This window comes from Ictalurus furcatus, chromosome 22, assembly GCF_023375685.1.
Source record: "Ictalurus furcatus strain D&B chromosome 22, Billie_1.0, whole genome shotgun sequence".
Classification (NCBI taxonomy): Eukaryota; Metazoa; Chordata; class Actinopteri; order Siluriformes; family Ictaluridae; genus Ictalurus; species Ictalurus furcatus.
The window spans coordinates 15513934-15533456 of NC_071276.1; the positions used below are offsets into that span (position 1 = coordinate 15513934).

Consider the following 19523-nt stretch of genomic DNA (forward strand, 5'->3'; position numbering starts at 1 on the left):
AATAGTGTAGATTATATATTATGTATAATAATAATAATTATATATATATATTGTGATTTTATGGCTCTACCAGCTGAAAAGGTTCCCGACCACTGCTATAATTCATGCAATAATACACACCAATGTGGCATTTGAAAGGAAAAGAGCGCCCTCGTCTGTTGGACGCCTGTAATGTTTTGAATGTTTAATTTTGTTTTTGCAGAACTAATACCAATAGACATAATAAAAAACATAACAGACTTAACAAAAATAGAAGTAAAAATAATAAACATAAAACATTACAAAAATAGACATAATAATAATAACCAAAATAATACTAAAATAAAACATAAAAACAAACAAAATATTCCATAATATGTGCAAACAGTTTTTTGATTCAGTAAGGCACATAAAATATTCTTTAAGAGCACCGGGTTCAACATTTCAACAGTGATTAATAATTTATCCTGATATTCTGTTAAGAGAATGGCGTTTCTCCATGACGTTGCAGTGCTGTGGTCAAGAAGTAAACTATAGATCCTTCATAAAGGCCACCAAGTGTTTACTAAGTGATCCTGATTGATTCCATATAGACTTTGGTTATAGATTTCAGTGCATCACTGAAGTGCTGAATCATCAGCATGAAAATGCAGCATTCTGGAAATCAGTCCACATGCTCATGAGCTTTGTGGAAGTAAAACCTGTAACTATGATGAGCCTTGCAAAAGTGCATCTGTCATATTCCAAGCAACGGAGCTCGAACAGGTTCCTGTAAGGCAAAAGCGTCCACGCAAACTCAGGCCGAATGCTTAAGAAATGTAAGCACAAGCCGACATAAACATCTTCTATTGGGATTGGACGTACAAACTTGGAGGCCAATAATATCTTTTTGGCCAGGTCAACTGAAAAGACATATCCAGCACCAGCCACATAGGGTGGAAACATGTTCGCCGAGTACAGCTCCTCTGAAACGTACCACTTGCTGTCTTGGTGCCTGCGAGGACGGCCATCGTTGATGACTGAACCTGTGATGTAGTTGTGCTTGGCTTTGTTTTGGAGGTACTTTATAAGATAAGGCACATTGAGAAAGATGTCTGCATCGATCTTCATGGCATACTTGGCAGAAGGGCAGTAGCTGGCCACCCAGTTCATAATCATCATGGTTTTGATAGTGAGATTGTTATAAGTGTCCAGGAAGTCCATTTGTACGATGTCTCTGTATGCCACGCTCTCTTTCTGAAGGTCCTCCTCAAGCTTCGGGTCATGTTCTCTCGGTTCTCCGAGAACGAACACCCTGACAATGTCCACGTTTGGGACCAGGTTCTCTTGACCCCATGTTTTTCTGATAGTTGTCCTGGCTTCAGAGTTCTGAGGTGTCACAGGGATCAGGAGAACCAGAAAAGGCTTCCTGTTTTGGCACAAATCAGGCTGGTTGAGGAGATATTTGTAATTTAATGGAGAGATTATCTTGTATAACTCCATTGGTAGAAGGCGATACGGTTTAGGTGGTAACGAAGCACTGCGTTTCTCAAAAGCATACCATGTAAGAGCAACGAGAGCAGCCAGGACGATGAATTTCAGCATCCGGAACTTCAGAGACGTCGTCATTGCTTACAAAACTCGTAGCTGCTACGAAAACAAACGCGCGCGAGGATGAGAAAAACAAAACAAAACACAAAAACAAACCTTAAGACACTCTTCACACGAGGGCGACTAACGAAAACCTCATCTTAGATCACTTTTCGTTAGTATTTCCCACAGTGTTAACAGTGCGTCCAGAAACAGTCCGTGTGTGACTGTAAACAGTTCTCCTGCTCCAAAAGACCCCTTATATAAACAACTGCACGCGAATCTCAATTAGAAACAGCAGATAACATCCGCGTTCAAATGAAAAGCCTGTTTCAGTACAAAGGCTGTTAATGACAAAACAAGGGGTGCGGCTTACGCGGTTGGCGCGCACTGAAGATCCCTTATCAACGATAAGCGTGTATAGAGATCTATTTGTATTAAGAAGTATGTATTAAAAAAACAAATACATGATTCACAAGCAAAATGTTAATATATACAGATATGTGTTGGAAATACAGCGAAAAAGCACGATGTTTGATATCTTCTGACTTTGTTTGGTGTTTTTTTTGGGGGGGGTGTTTCCCCTACAGGTAGGCGGGACTTAAAAGAAGACGACCTACAAAATAAAACGTCGATTGGTCAGAGTCCACGTGAAGTTTCACGTACTCTGACCCTATTAGACACGCCCACTCAGGGATCATTCGGTGATCTATGCTGCCCCACGCAACATGGCAGACTGCTCAGACTAAGTGGGAGCTTAAAGTGCCCCTTAAATCAAAATTAGCGTTATGAAAAATGATATGATAATATATATAAGGGGGGTGGTACAAAAATAGTTTTGGAGATATTTTTTTTTAAAAAACAAAAAACATTTAATTCATCACTTAGGAAAATTATTTTTAAAAGAAAGTTTTTTGATGAGTCATCTTGTATTAGTCTTGGTCGTTCATCCAAGTAAATGCTCTCTATAATATATATATATATATATATATATATATATATATATATATATATATATATATATATATATATATATATATATATGTCTCAGTAGCTATCAGACTACCAAGGAAAAGCAGAAGAAAGAAACCTATACAAGAAGGATGGCCTGACAGTAATCAAAGGAAATCAGGTTTAAGTGTGTCCAGAAGACCTCAAAAAGCTAGTAGCCTGGATTAAACCAGTTGATCAAAACAAAGAAATGAAAAGAATCCTGGAAGAAACCGTCGTCCAAGATAAAACAGAATTGGAAAGAATTCTTAGAAAATACTCACCTTCACTTATGAAGGAAAGCAATAGTGCTACAATGTATTGCCACAAGGTTATCTAAACGCTCCAAATGTGTTCCAAGGAATAATGATAGACATCCGAAAAGCGTTGAAAGTAACAGTGTACATAGATGATCTTTTAATCATAACAGATTAAAGAGGTGAAGAGCATTTTAAAATACTCGATGAGGTCCTTAACAGGATAACCTTTGCAGGCTTGAAGCCATCATTAAAAAAGTTGGAAGTGGCAAAAGACAAAGTAGATTTTGAAATTATAGGAAGTACTGAAAGACATTTCCCAATCGATGACAGAAAAGCTGGAAAGTTGCAAGAATCAGCCAACTGACATGAGAAAACAGGTACAAAGCCTTATGGGCACATTGAATTATTGTAGGACCCTGGTGCTTGGATTTGCTAAAATAGCTCAACCAATCTAAACCAATCAAAAATGAAACTTTGAAAGGAAAATAATTTAGGCGGGCAGGAAACCAGAGATGTGTAAACAACAGTTACATGAGAAAACTTTGTTCAGCAGAGCTCTAATCAGAAGCAAACAGGAAAAAATCTTGTGGTTGAGCCAGACTCTGATGCAGAGAGCACTTCTCTTATTCTCAGAAACCACGGTGATAAAGCACCCATCTGTTTTTACACAGACTCGACACAGGCAGTGGAAAAGTCACTAGCTGTAGGATCAGCAGGAGAGCGTCTAGTTGCTTTGGCTATAACAAGCTACTTGTAAATGAAGTTGTCTGAGAGTTCGTAAACCATTTTTTAGAGGTGAGAGGCTTCAGAAAACATGATATCATTTCCAGTAAGCGAACATAGTAAGCATCATTGCTGTGCGTTCTAGTGCGCTGGAAGGAATTCGCGATTGACCAGTGCCCTGACTACTGAACTAGGGAACTGATTGAGACGCAGCTATGATTCTAGCCATGCACTTTGCCTAGTTTTCTAAGCTACTGTCAAGTTAGTTTAGTTACCTTGAACGTTATTGACTGATGTCTAAATCAGTCAAGCACTTCAACACCCTTCACTCTGACTTCCTGTTTCAAAAATCTAGTTCGATTACATAAACACTATTAACAGAAATATGAATAGTACTTGTTTACATGAATACATCATCTGCTATACAGGTAGCAGGACGTACACCTGTAGCCAAGCCTTAAACTTAGTATGCAGCCTTTGCAAGTACACCCTTATACAAAAACAAGTAAAGAAAATCAAATAATTACTACAGCAGCATAGTGCTATTTTTTAAAAACAAAATCCATTTTATTGTAATATGGGTTACAGAGAAACACCTGTTGTTCACCCAATTAAAAAAAAAACAACAAACAAACGAACAAACAAATCATATTCAAATACCAAACAAGAGACTTTAATTTACACAGGTATTTTATAGGGTCAGTGGTTTAGTCTATAGCAGGAAAGGTGTCAGGGTAAGGAAGGGGGTGGGGGGGGGGACACGAGGACTCACTCTGTATATTAATTCATTTTGTGTACAATACCTTTTATATAAATGTACAATGTTGATTACAAAATGAAAGTGGCCTTTCTTAAGTATTTATCTGCTGCACAACATTAATCTTATGGCTCTCGTTTATTTATCATACTCATAATCTGCCTGGGTGAACTTGCTTACATCAGTGACATACTGATATAGGTCCCGCCTTTTTACTTCTGAGCAGACACAGTTGCTAAAAATCAAATGAAGCACGTAGTTGTGTGTCCCAGTGGCAGTCCACTGCAAAATCACCAGTGTGAAATGAACTTCAGGTCATCAACTGAAGAGATTCAGCACCAGTCATTTAAATGTAGCATGCAAGAGGTGTTTAAAAAAAAACCCCAGTCCCTCCAGGATTTTGCGATCACAGAATTGAATGCAAGCAAACTCCGCAATATTCGGAGAAGCTTGCAATTTTTCAAAATTACCACAGATTTCAAGATTTTCCGCAGATTCGGGCCAAGACACCCGCTTAGAGTCACATGTGTCAAACATGAGTACAGCTAAAAGGTCGCATTTACCAACAAACATCACTGCGAAAGACAAATTTCGTGCAATTGCGATTTCGTCAATTCAAGTAGTTTTCCGCAAAAAAAGCACAAAAACTCTGCAAGTTGCATCGCAAATTTAGGAAAAAAAAGCCAACAACAAAATCAAGCATTTTTGTGCTTGATCACAAAAACAAAATCCAGCAAAATCCTGTACGGACTGAAAACACACCACACTGTGCATGGACGATGACGGAGCAGTGTCTGTAGGTCTGAAAACTGACATCTGTGTATGGTGTGGTGAAACATGCTACATGACAACATTCTTCCTGTCTGGTCAGCTGGAACGACGGTGGAAGGACAGGGATAACATCACACTGAGGATAATTTTCACAAAATGGGTTTCAACTTCACTGGATGGATGACAATTGAACGTGAGGCGCTTAAAACAGTGAAGAGGCACAAACACTAAAAAAGAGCACACACACACACACACACACACACACATTCTACCCTTGGAACGCAAACCATACTTGAATTACTTTTCAGAGTCACCGCTCCCACAAGTATGCTTTGGTGTGTTTGTGTATGTGAGAGAGAAAGAGATCGAAACTTTTCATGTATAGACTGTGTGTGAAGGAAGTTGTGGTCTGGTGCTGCACGCGATCAGTGGCAAGCTCTAGCCTGGTAAGCCTAGACTCATAGATGTCAGTTATAACTGGGTTATGAGATGAGGAAGAGAAAGAGAGCTGTAGAGAGAGAGGTGGGAGACTCGGCTAAGCTTCTGCTTTGGTAGCTGAAAAGGTTGGACTGATGCAGTAAGGGCAGAATGACAGAACGGCAGAAAGGTGGGCGTTTTTTTATTTTTTTTAAAAAATGATTCTTTTACGATCGCTTTCTTCTTCCCTCAAAGTTTCTGAAGTTGGACGGTCTGATCTTCATCTCGGCAAACTCAATGGAGTGCTCGTGACCCTTCCAGTGGAACCAGTTCACACCCTGAAAAAAAAAAAATTATAGGTGTTAACTTCAAAACTAATAAAAGGAGTAACAAATAAAATACTTTTAAAAAAAATTAATTTTTATGTTGGTTTATATTACTTATGTCATGAAGGTCTCATAAAAGCAGGTGCCATATAGATTTAGGAGCACTTTAATGTCAAATTTGTATGCAATTTCCTGCAACAACTAAAAATGCATGTTCTAAAATGTATTGATGACTGTGCTATGTGTATTACTTTGAAGAAATATCTTTCTATGACACCCATATTCATAAATCATTATAACTGTTCTTATAAGTATAATAAATATTACAGTTGCTTTATTATTGCATACATGTCATTATTAGATTTAAATGTTCAGTACAACATGTTGTACATGTTCAGTACAACATGCTATTATTACTAATAATGGCACTTTTAAGTTATCAAGGAATTATACTATATATAGCACATCGTTAGTCTTATGAGGCATGATTAGAGTTTATAAAAAGGCTTACAAGGAATCATGGCCAACTTACAAAAAATTATAAGCACTAGTATAATGATTTATGAATATAGGCTTCAAAAAAGGTGTTATAACTTACTTTTTTATGATTGAATATGTCATAGCTTATGTCATTTGCCACGGAGAGCTCATGTAGGTGTCATATAGCTTTATGAACACAGTCTTTTAAATGTTATGTGTATTGTATAGCGTAGCATAGCTATAAAGCCTACACTCCTAAATCATTATAACTGTGCTGTTTTTAAAAAAAATAATTAGTAGTTTGTAATGCAGTGTTTATGATGTTTTAAAATTGTTAATGAATATTACAATTGCTTTATAGTTATTAACAGGTTATTAGTTAGTTATTAGTTCATAAAGTTATAACGTCCAAAACACATGGAATTATAATGAATAGAGACACTTTCATAAGCGAGGCATTATCAGAGTTTCTAAAAATGCTTACTAAGAATCATTACCAATGTTATAAGCACAGTTATGTTATGTATGAGTATGGGCTTAAAAGTGGTACCATATGTTTTACATATACGTTTATATAGGCTTATGTCCGTGGTTATGTAGGTGTCATAGCTTTATATCCAATTGTAAGCAAAACTTAGGTCTAAAATGGATATATTTATCATTGTGCTATGTGTATTGTTTTGAACAAACATCCTTAGATAGGTGTCATACTTTGCTGTGACTGTTGTCCCCATATCGTCCCATGATGTTGACCCGGTGGCAGTTCTTATACCAGAAAGCTCCCTTGTATGAGAGGGCACAGTTGGTGACAGCTATGTCGTTATCGTTGTCGTAAGTCGAGAAAGGACGGCCATTGTGGTATGTCATTGAATCACCTAGAAATGAGAAAAGAGGATTAGTGAAGAATTATTATTATAATGGGAACTGATTTATATTCGGCACACAGGAAATGGGATAATCTTCCATCAGAGTGCATTCAGGAAGTAACTCAATACTAGAAAATGTCACGTATTAAAACACGTATTAAATCAACAGATGACATACTATATGATATAATATGTATACATGCATTACATACAGTCAGGTGAGAAAAATGGAATAAAAGGCAGTGAATTTATCAATAGCAATAAATCAGATCTTTTTTTTCTATGATTAGCTATATAGATTTTTACTAGGATCTATCGATGTTTTGTTTTCAAGTACATGTCTACGTCAAAGGTTTATTACCTGCCGTGCCACTGTAGCCTCCCACGTGGACCTTATAGCGACTGCGTGGCTCAGACACAGAGAACTTTTCGTACTGAGCATATGCATGCTCGCCCTTATCTCGGAGATCCACTCGCAGCTCGTATTGACCGAGAGAGGTAATTTTATGCAGGTTCAAGAGACCTAGATGCAACGGGAGTGATACGAGTCATTAAAAAGGTTGACTTTAGGTATACTAGTTCGCAGTGTGTGGCTCATGCATTAGCTCCGAGTACACATTTCAGGAATTTATAATTGTGTATTTTTAATGTACAGACATTTTCACATGATCCGTACCAAGCCAGAATTCATCGTTCATGTCCCCAAAACCTGCAGTGTAGTTCCTCCAGTTACGGAAGAAGTCCAGTTTACCACTCTGCCTCCTGACAAACACCTGCAGGCAAATAGCACATTAACCCACATTACTATGCACACTCAAATGTTTTATGTTCCATCTATTTCGCAGGTATGAGTAAACAAATGGTAAGAACCTAGAATCAACACAGGGACAGAACAAGAACAACATCACATACTGTAGGGTATCACTCAGTTCCAGTGTGCAAATATAGTGTGCAAATTTATACCACAGTGCTCCAAACTGATTAGTCACCTTGGTCAAGATGGTGTTTCATTTTCATTAGTTCTGACTGGAAGGCAAATCACAGTTTTATTTTAACACAGAGTCATGTGAAAAAAATAAGTATACCCCATGGAAACGGTTGGCTTTTCTGACATATTTGCACAAGTAAAACATTTGATCATCTTTGAAACAGTGCCTGTTAATGAAATTGATACTGTATACTTGAACAAAACCACAAGGAAAATTAACTTTTTCAATCATTTATTCAAGAGAAATATCAATATATCTGATATTCTTCTGTGAAAAAAGTAAGTACACCCTTGGCCTCAGAAGCTAGTATTGCCCCCTTTAGCAGAAATAACTTCTTTTGGTGTTTTTCATAATTGTCCACCAATCTCTGACCTCGGCTTGCTGGAATTTGTGACTAATCTTCCATGCAACATTCTTTCAGTTGCAAGAGGTTTGAGGGTTTTCTTGCAGGTCCTGCCCGTTTCAAATCCCCCTACAACATTTCAATGGGATTCAAATCCAGGCTTTGACTAGGCCATTCCATACCCCTCCATTTCTTCCTTTTGAGACATTTCTTGGTGGATTTGCTCGTGTGCTTAAGATTATTATCCTGTTTAAAAGTCCACTTTCAGTTCAACTTCAACTTTCGGACAAATGGCCTCACATTATCTTCAAGCAGGCTTTGATATGATGCAGAATTCATAGTTGAATCAATGAATGCAAGCTGTTCAGTCCCTGAGGCAGCGAAGCAACCCCAAACCATAACATTTCCACCGCCGTGCTTCACAGTTGGTATGAGGTGCTTCTCCTGAAAAGTAGGGATGCCCAGATTGATCGGCCGCCAATCGTAGCGGCCGATAATCACATTCTATGACTCGATTAGTAATCTCACAAACCGATCACAATTTGATGACGTAAAACATGTGAGGACATGAAACATATGATGATGTTAAACTTTAGCGATGCAGTCATGTCCTCACCAGTGTGGAATTATTACGAGGTCTCAAGAAACAATGAAAAATTCGCCATTTGCCGTGTATTATTAAAGGCCTATTAAAACGTTAATTGTAAAATGAATATTTGTTGTGCTTGTTTATTTTACTGTAAATAATATAACCAAGGAAACATCAATGGTACTACATTAACTGAAAAAAAAAAATCTTAACAGTGACAGTCAACAGAAAGCTTACATATCACTTATATAAAGCTTGAATGATCGGGATTGATATCGGAAATCAGTAATCAGTATCAGCTGCAAAAATCCTGATCGGAGCATCCCTACTGAAAAGCCTGCTGTTACTGTGTCCAAACAACTCTATCTTTGATTTGTCTGTCCAGAGAACATTATTCCAAAAGGCCTGGGCTTTGCCTATAACCTCATTGGTAAACTGTACTCTTGCTCTAATGTTCTTTTTAGAAAGTAAAGGCTGTTTCCTGGCACGCCTCCCATGCAGGTCAAATTTGTGCAATCTTCTTCCAATTGTAGAAGCATGCACTTTGACACCAACAGTTGCAAGACTTACTATCAGATCCTGTGATTAAATTTTGGGGTACCTGAAGACTTCATTTTGCATCAGACGGTGTGCTATTGGGCTGAATTTGCTGGGACGGTCATTTCTGGACAAATTGGCAGTCGTTTGAAATCTGCTCCACTTGTAGATGATTTTCCTTACAGTGGAATGATGTCTTTCAAATAAAGAAATGGCATGATGACACCACACACCTCAGTAACAAACAGACACTAGATACGAGAGGGGTATAAATAATACAGGTGCCACCTGCACTCCCTTAGCAGGTTCACTGACATCCATAATTACTGTCATTTGATAGACTGTATCACCGTTATTAATAGGCACTGTTTCAAAGAGGATCAAATGTTTGCATGTCCAAATATGTCAGCAACGTCAACAATTTCCATGAGGGGTATTTATTTTTCCAGATGACGGTATGTTATTGCTTTCTGTAAAGAGATGTTTCTTTAACATTTATGAAAGGAGTCTCCAGTATCGGCAAGTTTTCTGACATTGGAAAGGCTTCAGGACAGAGAGCTTTGCTGTTTCCAGTTGGTCTGTAACAAAACAAGCTACATTTTTGGAACGTTTAATGAGGGAACAACTGTTTATTGCTGCTATAATATAAGTGAAAAGATGAACTTGTTACATGGGCATTAGTCCACAACATTAAATATAACTATACACAGATAAACGGTACAAGAAGTCATTTTGTAACGAATAAAAAAATGTCATCACTGGCATATACAGCTGTGGTATAAGAGAAATAAAATGCTCTCATAGGAAAATAATCAACGTTGGGGTGGAAAGAATAACTCTGCATCACATGAACGTGTCATCGATTATTTTTCTATAACAGCACGCCCTGTTGTGTTTTATTCCTTACTTAACAAATGGAAGTTAGTTAATTACGTACAATCCAGCCGCCTCCGTCTGTAGTCATGTCACAGTAGACCTGCAAGGGCTGGCTCTCATCACCACGCAGATAAATTGTGTAAAGGCCTGAGGTGGTGTCTCCATTCAGCAGAGCCTGGGAGCAGTCTTTTGGGTGTGTGTAGAGAACACCGACTGTGCCACATACGTAAACAAAAAGAAAACAATATGTAAAGGAGGTTTTGAAACTTTTCAACACAGGTGATCTGTAATGTGTGTAGTCTAACAGGGTGTAGTCTCATAATCTGGTAATGTTTAACTGTCCAGACATTTTAGTCAAAGATACAATTTATCAGATATTGTTAATTACAGATGGGTGCAAAAGTCAAGGCCAAAAGTAGCGCCCACATTCTAATAACTAGGACTTTTTTAAATGCTAAAAACTGACACAGAATGATCATATTATATTTTGCAAATAATATTACAGCATTCTTTATCAGTTATTACTAGTAATGATAATAACGCATGATACATAGAGCAGTGGTTCTCAAAGTGAAGTCTGGGGACCTTCAGGGGTTTGGGAAGCATAGCCATGAGGTCCATGAATTTTTTTAAATTTCTTTTTGAATTTTGTTAAAATGTTGAAAATCACAACTCAGAGTTATCAAATGTATTATATTTATGATTGAGTTCTTATTGTTATTACTCAGTTTGACTGGTCACTTTAACCATGTTTAATCCAAACCTGGACCTAATGTGTTCTGATGGTGGAGAGTTCATGATCAAAAAGCTCTATGGCTCCAATGAATAGACACATCCAAATATTGTACACATTTAAATAATAAGTTGAATTTTTGAATAGTTTTAATAGTAAATTATGTTAATTAAAATTAAATCTGTATTGAGTAGTCTATGGAATCTTACAGTTAAACGGATCCCTGGCAAAAAAAGTAAAAGTTTGAGCACACCTGGTAGTTACTGGAGGACTGTATAAGTGAACATATTTAGGAAAATTTATGTAACCCAGACGTTCAGATTACTTTCAGTTTCATACATGACTTTGCAAGTGCTTTCATTTTAAAATAATGCACTCCTGATATAGCAAAACATGAGTAGCTGATGAGAAATATACTGTACTTCTATAAAGATAGATAGTTTTTCACCCTTTGACAAGTGAGGACTCACTGGTGGTGAAAACAGTGGAGATGATGTGGCTCCTCAGGGGGCCCGAGATGGCCTGCAGGTGCACTGTGTATTCAGTGGAGGCGCTTAGCTGATTCATGGTGTATGAAGTGGATGTGGGGCTGAGGACGACCTCCTGAAACAAGACAGGGCAGACAGTGACTGGATGTTACTAACATCACAATACACTTTTCTGAGACAATGCAGAGAGAACACTACTACTTTTATAACACAGACCAACGCCATTGACTCTTTCAGTGACAGGGAGCTGAAAAGACGTTTTAATTTTTGTTACCAAATTCTTGTTTTCCCCTTCCATTACAAGATTATTAATTTATTTTTGTAGACTTTAAATAAAAGTATCATTAATCTCATTGATCTTGTATACAATGGATATAAAAAATCTACACACCCCTGTTAACATTTTTTGTGTAAAAAAAAAAAAAATTAAACCAAGATAAATGTGAAAAAGTGAAAAACAATCAGAAACATTTTTAGGGAAAAAAGGAAAAATAAAAAAACGTAACAAAACAAAACAATAAAACAAAACGCAGTAGTTGCGTAAAAGTGCACACCCCTAAACTAATACTTTGCTTTGCTGAAGCACCTTTTGATTTTATTACACCACTCTCTATGGTAAGAGTCTATCAGAGGCACATTTTCCTTCCCAAAATTTTCCAAAAACATTCTAGATCCATCAAATTGTGCGGGCGTCTCCTGTGCACACCCTGCTTTAGGTCACCACAGATTTTTCAGCTTTCAGCTTACTAGTACTGTAGACGCCTGAAGATTTTGCTCTAAAATCAACAGGTATTTGTAGCTATTCATGATTCCCTCCACCTTGATAAAAGCCCCAGTTCTAGCAGGAGAAAAGCTGCCCCAAAGCATGATAATTATGTACTGTGACTTGAATTGATCAGGGAAATACGCAAGCATCAACTGTGCAGGACTGAAACATGGAAAAACATTTAAATATACTAGCCACTATCACCTATTAAAATATCTACTGTAGAATAAAATCAAAATATTTACTGCAGTATTAAAAATCCAAATATGTACTATATAGTATCAAACATCAACACCTAAAGAAGATTTTGTCACATGTGCTCCACTGACCCGGACTTTACCATCAGCAGACTCGTAGGTGAGGATGTAGCCAGTGATTTGTGCTCGTGGTGCTTTCCATGTCAGTGTGGCACTCTCTGTCTGGATGTTAGTGGCTTCCAGGTCCTCAGGGGAATCAACATCTGCAGCAGAGGACACACACTTAGGACTGGCATTATAGCTGGTTTTTATGGAGGCATGGAGTCAACTACTTTAACACTTAGTATCAGTATCATTGACCAGGTCCTGACTTACATTCTTCAACACACAATCTTTTCTACTGTGTTGGTACAGTAACAGAATAATTTATACTTACTACTGAATAACATGCATTACGCTGAATGGCTGAATAAAAAGCATATAATATAGCATGGTTATAACGTATATGTATGCCACTATATGTGGCTTTATATGGCATTCAGTACATGAAGGTGTATGATTCTGAAAATGGCTCAGCAAGATAGAAATGTAGACCTTGACTTTCTCATCAAGTCATCATCTCAGTCAAGTCATTAATTTTATTCATTTGTTTATTATATAAAAAAATGACAAAGTTATGTTTGGATATATAGTAACAATAATAAATAGTGATTAATAAACAGATACCTTTAAATACAACATTTACCTATTTAGCCTATTAATGGACCTATTCAAAAGCTAAAGAATAAAAATACGCTTTCAAAAAAGATTTAAAAGTGGCTATTGAAGAAGCTGGCCTCACGTAAAAAGGAAGACTGTTCCAGTGCTTAGGACCTAAAACAGAAAAGGCACGATCGCCTTTAGTTTTATAGCGAGAACGAGGAACTCTTAAATAAAAGTTGATCAGAAGACCTGAGTGGTCTATTGGGGGAGTAAGGATGAAGATGTTTTGGGGCATGAAACCAGAAAGTGCCTTGTAGACATAAAGCAAAATTTTGAAATCAACCCTGAAGTTTAAGTGTGTGTGTGTGTGTGTGTGTGTGTGTGTGTGTGTGTGTGTGTGTGTGTTTTACCAGTAGTAAACTGTGTGGTTGTGGCAGCACTCTTGGCTGCTTCCCTCACTGCATAGACTTTAACAGTGTACTCAGTGCCAGGGTAGAGCGAGCTCATCTCAAACTCCACAGTGTTTCCAGAAACTCGCTCTGTTATTGGGGGCACTATCAAAGAAAAAAACAAAAAAACACAGCATTAACAAATAACTGTATGAAGCTGGATTGTCAGTGGTTCCATTTATAGTAATTCGTTTAGTGTAGACAGTGGTGGACATATTACTAGCCCGGGACAAGTAGATTTTGTGTCTGGGATATTTGTTTTTAATTCATTTTTGCCTGGCAGTCAACAACCAGGTTTAACAACCAGAAAACAAATTCCTTATTGACATCCGAAGGTTTTAATTTGGTACGTAGCTAGTTTTAAACTTAATGCACGAATTGTGATGCACCTTGATGCTGTAACTAAAGTCAAGTGTGTGCTATGTTTTCTCAATCCCACTGCCTGCTGCACTACACACATCGGCAGCGGCTCAACCGGTTTGCATTTTTAGCATTTTTTTGGTGCATTTTTTTAGCATGCATAGAGGAAGACAGATAAACTTTTCATTATCAGTACCATGCAGGTATATAGAAACACTAACACACACCTGAGCAAAATAAAGAACAGTTCAAACTCTCCTGCTACCATATCATACACTCATGGTCAAACATACAGTGCCCTCCACTAATATTGGCACCCTTGGTAAATACAAGCAAAGAAGGCTGTGAAAAATTGTCTTTATTTTGGACACTCGTTTGATATCCATGAGAGCAGAGTATTTTTGTGAATTTTTTTTTAAAACAAAATATCAAAAGGTTAAACAATAAAGACAATTGTTCACAGACTTCTTTTTTCATATTTACCAAGGGTGCCAATATTAGTGGAGGGCACTGTATCTATAGAAATCTATAGAGATAATCAAGAAGCAAGCCGGAATCGAATAATATATTTTACATGCAGTGTGAGGACAGAACACTAGAGCTTATATAACTTAAACGCTGGCTAATGTTTTATATTCAGTTGTTTCCTTTACTCTGTATTATTGTGCTTAACTAGCAAACTAGCTTTCTATACGTTATTATATTATGTTAGCTATAACATTTTAGCCTATTAACCTCAATCAAGAGAAAACGTGACACTTGGCAGAACACTGGAGCCTTCATTTGCCCAGTGTGCTTGCAAATAAATGTACTTATTTTATTTGTTCACCCCTGCTAGACAATATACCTTATTCAGCTCTTGAAAAGGATCATGGTAATTAGCTCATGATTTGTATGTGATAAACAAAAGAAAATACAAGAATCTCAGTTTAGTTTTAGGATTTAGACTGAATTATAGTGGCTTGTTACTTGATTCTGTGCTGTAGGTGATCACATATCCATCCACCGTGGCAATGGTAGGCTGCCAGTGCAACAGCGCCGTGGTATCAGTGATGTTGACCGCCACCAAACTATGAGGTCTGTCCAAAGCTAAAAAAAAAAAAAAAAACAGCTGTTATTTCCTGGTCCACAAAAAATAGTGGAGTGTGCGGCCAATATTAGATCTGCGTCATCTGAACTGTACTCTTTGGACATACAGGTTCAAGATGCTGGTGCCCAAACTTATCGTTCCACAGATTCAGTTTGAGGACTGGTTTGTGACAATAGATCTAAAAGGTGCATATTTCCACATAGAGATATCGCCCAGTCACAGGAAGTTTCTGGGGTTTGCATTGGAGGCAACACATTCCAAGATTGGGTTCTTCCCTTCAGGCTAGCTTTATCCCCTTGGACCTTCACAAAGTGCATGGATGTCATTCTGGCTCCACTGCAACTCCAGGGCATCCGTGTACTAAACTACCTGGATGACTGGTTAATTCTAGCATGATCCAAAGAACTGGCAGTTCCACATCGAGATGTTGTTCTTGCCCACATGAAGAGCTTGGAGCTCAGGTTGAACCTCAGAAAAGTATGCAGTGGACTTTTCTAGGGGTTATAAGGATTCTACTATGATGGGGCGTTTCTATTCCCAACATGCGTAGGGTCAATCCTATCAACATTGAGCAAGATAAAGCTGGATGTTGGCATCCCCTCCAGTCTCTATGAGAGACTGTTGGAGCTTATGGCAGCAGCAGCCAATGTCTTACCTTTGGGCCTATTGCACAGGAGACCATTTCACTGGTGGCTGAGAAGTTGGGGGTTTCGTCCGAGGATGAAACCTCTGAGAGTAATCAGTGTCACACGGCGATGCCTACGTGCCCTGAGAATTTGGAAGTGTCCCCGGTTTCTAGCCTTGGGTCACACTCTAGGGGTGTCTCCTTAGCGCAAGACGGTAATGAGACACCTCCCTCATGGGCTGGGGCGCAGTCCTAGATGGCTGTCCAGCTCACAGTCTCTGGAGCAGCTTTCATCTGGAGTGGCATATAAATTGACTAGAAATGCGGGCCATATTTCTAGCACTGAAGTTCTTTCTTCCTCAATTGAGAGGGCACCATGTGTTTACAGACAACAAAGTGGTGGTCTCATATATTGACCACCAGGGAGGATTACACCCCCTGTTCAGGCAGGCGCAACTAATTCTTCTCTGGGCAGAGCGAAGGTTTTGTCAGAGAGTGCAATGTACATCCTGGGCAACTGGAATGTGGGGGCAGATATCCTGTTGAGGCAGGGGCTGAGGCCCAGGGATTGGTGGGTCCATCCACAAGTCCATATGGCGGAGGTTTGGCCAAGCGGGAGTGGATATGTTTGCCTCCGAGGAGACAACACACTGCCCGCTGTGGTTCGCCCTCACTCCTCCCGCACCATTAGGACTGGATGAAATGGTGCACATGTGGCCAAGGTCACATCTACATGCTTCTCCCCCGATCGCTCTGCTCCCACAAGCTCTAGCGAGAGTTTGCTCAAACGGTCTACGTCTGCTGCTAGTAGCACCTCATTGGCCAGCTCGAATATGATTCTCAGAGACAATATCCCTGCTAGACGGCACTCCTTCAGAGATTCCGATTCGCAGGGATCGACTGTCTCAAGCCAGAGGGCTGATTTATCACCCTCGGCCGGAACTATTTAAACTGTGGATCTGGCCCCTTAGGGGCACCAGCTCATAGATTCTGGTCTCACAACTGAGGCTATAGAGACCATGGAGAATGCTAGGATGCCATCCATGATGAAATTGTATGCGCTCAAGTGGCAATCTTTTGTCTCGTGGTGTGAGGAATGTCAGCTAGACCCAGCGAACTGTGCAATAGCTACAGTCCTAGAGTTCTTACAAGGACGTTTCTCAGTGGGGTTGGCTCCTCCTACAATCAGGGTCTACATGATCGCCATTTTGGCCAGCCACACCCCTATTGTTGGACCCTCTGTGGGGCAAGGTCCTCTAACTTCGAGGGTTATGCGTGGTTTCAGGCAGCTGAGGCACATCTGCAGACCACACATACATTCCTTGTACCTTTCTGTAGTCCTGGAAGGTCTGTCAGGTGTCACATTTGAGCCCTTAATATCAGCCTCTGAGAAGCTTCTGACTCTAAAGGTAGCTCTTCTGCTGGCCCTGACATCTCTCAAGCGATTAGGAGATCTGCAAGCTCTCTGTTGCCCCTTCCTGCCTTGACTTTACCCCTGGATTAGCCAAGGCCTTCCAGTATCCTAGGCTGGATTATATTCCTAAAGTGCCTACATCTGCTGCCCAGCCAGTAGTGTTGCAGGCTTTCTGCCCTCCTCTGTTCCTCATACCGGAACAAGAGAAATTGCACCGACTGTGTCCAGTAAGGGCTCTCTGTACTTACGTCCACTGCTCCGGCCAGAGTCGGCTGCTGGTCGGCTTTGGCGGTGACAGCAGAGGTGATGCTGCATTGAAACAGCGCATCTCTAATTGGATAGTGGAAGCTATATCTATCGCTTATGAGGCGCGCGGTCTCGCTATGCCTCTGGGCATAAGGGCTCATTCCACAAGTGGGGTCGCCTCCTCAAAGACTTTGTCCAAAGGGGTATCCTTACAGGATGTGTGTGCTGTGGCGGGGTGGTCTATGCCACACACATTCATTTGATTTTACAGCCTGGATATACATTCCCGCCCAGGCTCGAGTATCTTGCAGTGACCCTCGGGCTCAGGTCTTTTTGAACAGGCCGTACCCTCAATATGATGGAGTGGGTATTCTCGTTCCTACAGCTTTCAGCTAACGCAACATAAGTTCCCTTTGAAAGGGAACATCTGGGTTACGCATGTAACCCTGTTCCCTGAGAAGGGAACGAGACATTGTGTAGCTTTGTCATACTGGGGCATGCCTGTGAATTGCGTTTTTGCTTCAGATAATAGAGGCTGACGGCACAGTTCACAGGTGTCGTTTATATATCACGTGAGGGAGCTTCCCACAGCGTTCAGCTAATGCAGCATCTTGTTCCCTTCTCAGGGAACAGGGTTACATGCATAACCCAGATGTTCTTCGTGCTGAGAAGAAACCAGAAAACCTGTTCAGTCTACTCAAAATCCACTTGGAAGTCTAAGGGCAGTTATTGGGGCAGTCAAAACATATATTTTAAACATTTTTGGTACATTTACAGCATTTAGCAAAAGCTTTTACAGAAGTACATTGAAGCTTCTATTGAAAAATCTTTATGCTTTCACAAATAGGCTATGGTCTGAGAAACTCTGTTGCATAGAAGTTAGTGAGGAAGTTAGTACAACAAAGACTTGAAGAGCGTGGTACTAAGCAGCTGAATACTGAATTCTTCAGTCAAATGTTTTTGCAAATGAAGATTTTTACTGTGAGGAAAGTTGGTTAAACTACATAAATATTATCATGTCTTTCGAACTGTAGGACACAGGACATATCCAGGAGTAAAATTGTTTGATGAAGGTTTGTGTGTGTGCGGGTGTGGGTGTGTGCATGTGTGTGAATTGTACCTGTTGTAACTGTATCAGAGGCTGGCTCACTCTCCTCCAGACCCTTCACTGATATGACACTTACTCGGTAGGTCACCCCGGGTGTCAGGTTTGGCAGCACAGTCTGGGACTCACCTCCATCCACTGTGACTGTCATAGGTCTTCCTGCAGAGTGGGTACAGAACCAGCTTTTCACCATGGATGGTGTTAGATGCATGCATGTGATGTAGAGCACCATAAGAGGGCAGCACTATTAGACAGAAGTTGCTGATCGGTAAACCAGACTATTCTGATTGCAACCATTGCAGGCTGATTGATCTGAAACCTGAGCATACCAAAAAGGACATTGTGCAACTCTGGAACTTTTATAACCTGTAATTTTTTTGTGATTATAGTGTATCATGCCAAAGAAAATACAATAAATAGCATTGACATTCCAAAGTCAATTTGTTTGAAATATAAGATGAGTTGGATTGTGGACATTCTGATTAGAATGAATGGATTGTCAAAACTGTGTCTCTGCAAAGATGATGGATGATTTGTGAGTGCCAAGCTTTCAGCTCTACTTAGTACAATTAAAATGCCCATCCTACACTGAAATTCAGTTAGAGATGCACTTGATGCATAAAATATGAATCTCCAGTGGTTTAAGCTCTGGGCTGCTGATACAACTACCCCAGAACTAACAAGCTATCATTGACACTACATTTCCCCACCCCTGCACCACCCCGCCCCCTGATATAACCAGTTCTGTAGTTCCAGCCAAGCAAGTCTTTAGGGCCAGGGTGGAACCTCTTTTGTTGGTCTGGAACCACCTTCTCTGTGGTGGAAACGGTTTGAGAACTGGCACAGACCAGGAATCCTCACCGGAAAACAGGTCTT

The 19523-nt window shown here is 39.6% G+C and overlaps 2 protein-coding genes across 5 annotated transcripts in view; both read right to left on the bottom strand.

Annotated features, from left to right (window-relative positions):
- Positions 1-67: 67 nt before the first annotated feature.
- On the bottom strand, positions 68-2095 carry b3galt8 (beta-1,3-galactosyltransferase 8). The gene has a single exon (XM_053610436.1). It carries the CDS (start codon positions 1585-1587, stop codon positions 616-618), a length of 972 nt encoding a protein of 323 aa, XP_053466411.1. The 5' UTR covers positions 1588-2095; the 3' UTR covers positions 68-615.
- A 1804-nt stretch (positions 2096-3899) lies between these two features.
- The window catches only part of tncb (tenascin Cb), a 53925-nt gene continuing 38301 nt past the window's right edge, over positions 3900-19523 (bottom strand). For 3 of the 4 annotated variants that reach the window (XM_053610428.1, XM_053610430.1, XM_053610429.1), the window contains 10 exons: positions 18663-18806; positions 15137-15256; positions 13769-13912; positions 12789-12919; positions 11676-11808; positions 10534-10685; positions 7815-7911; positions 7500-7661; positions 6984-7147; positions 3900-5804 (listed from right to left, as the gene is read on the bottom strand). In XM_053610428.1, coding sequence (XP_053466403.1) covers positions 5694-5804; positions 6984-7147; positions 7500-7661; positions 7815-7911; positions 10534-10685; positions 11676-11808; positions 12789-12919; positions 13769-13912; positions 15137-15256; positions 18663-18806 — 1358 coding nt within the window. In that variant the 3' untranslated portion in view covers positions 3900-5693. The remainder of the gene's footprint in view (positions 5805-6983; positions 7148-7499; positions 7662-7814; positions 7912-10533; positions 10686-11675; positions 11809-12788; positions 12920-13768; positions 13913-15136; positions 15257-18662; positions 18807-19523) is intronic. The other variant, XM_053610432.1, reaches the window with a different exon arrangement.

Excerpts from the sequence above, each read along its gene's own strand:
- b3galt8 (XM_053610436.1), bottom strand. The coding sequence starts at position 1,587 with ATGACGACGTCTCTGAAGTTCCGGATGCTGAAATTCATCGTCCTGGCT.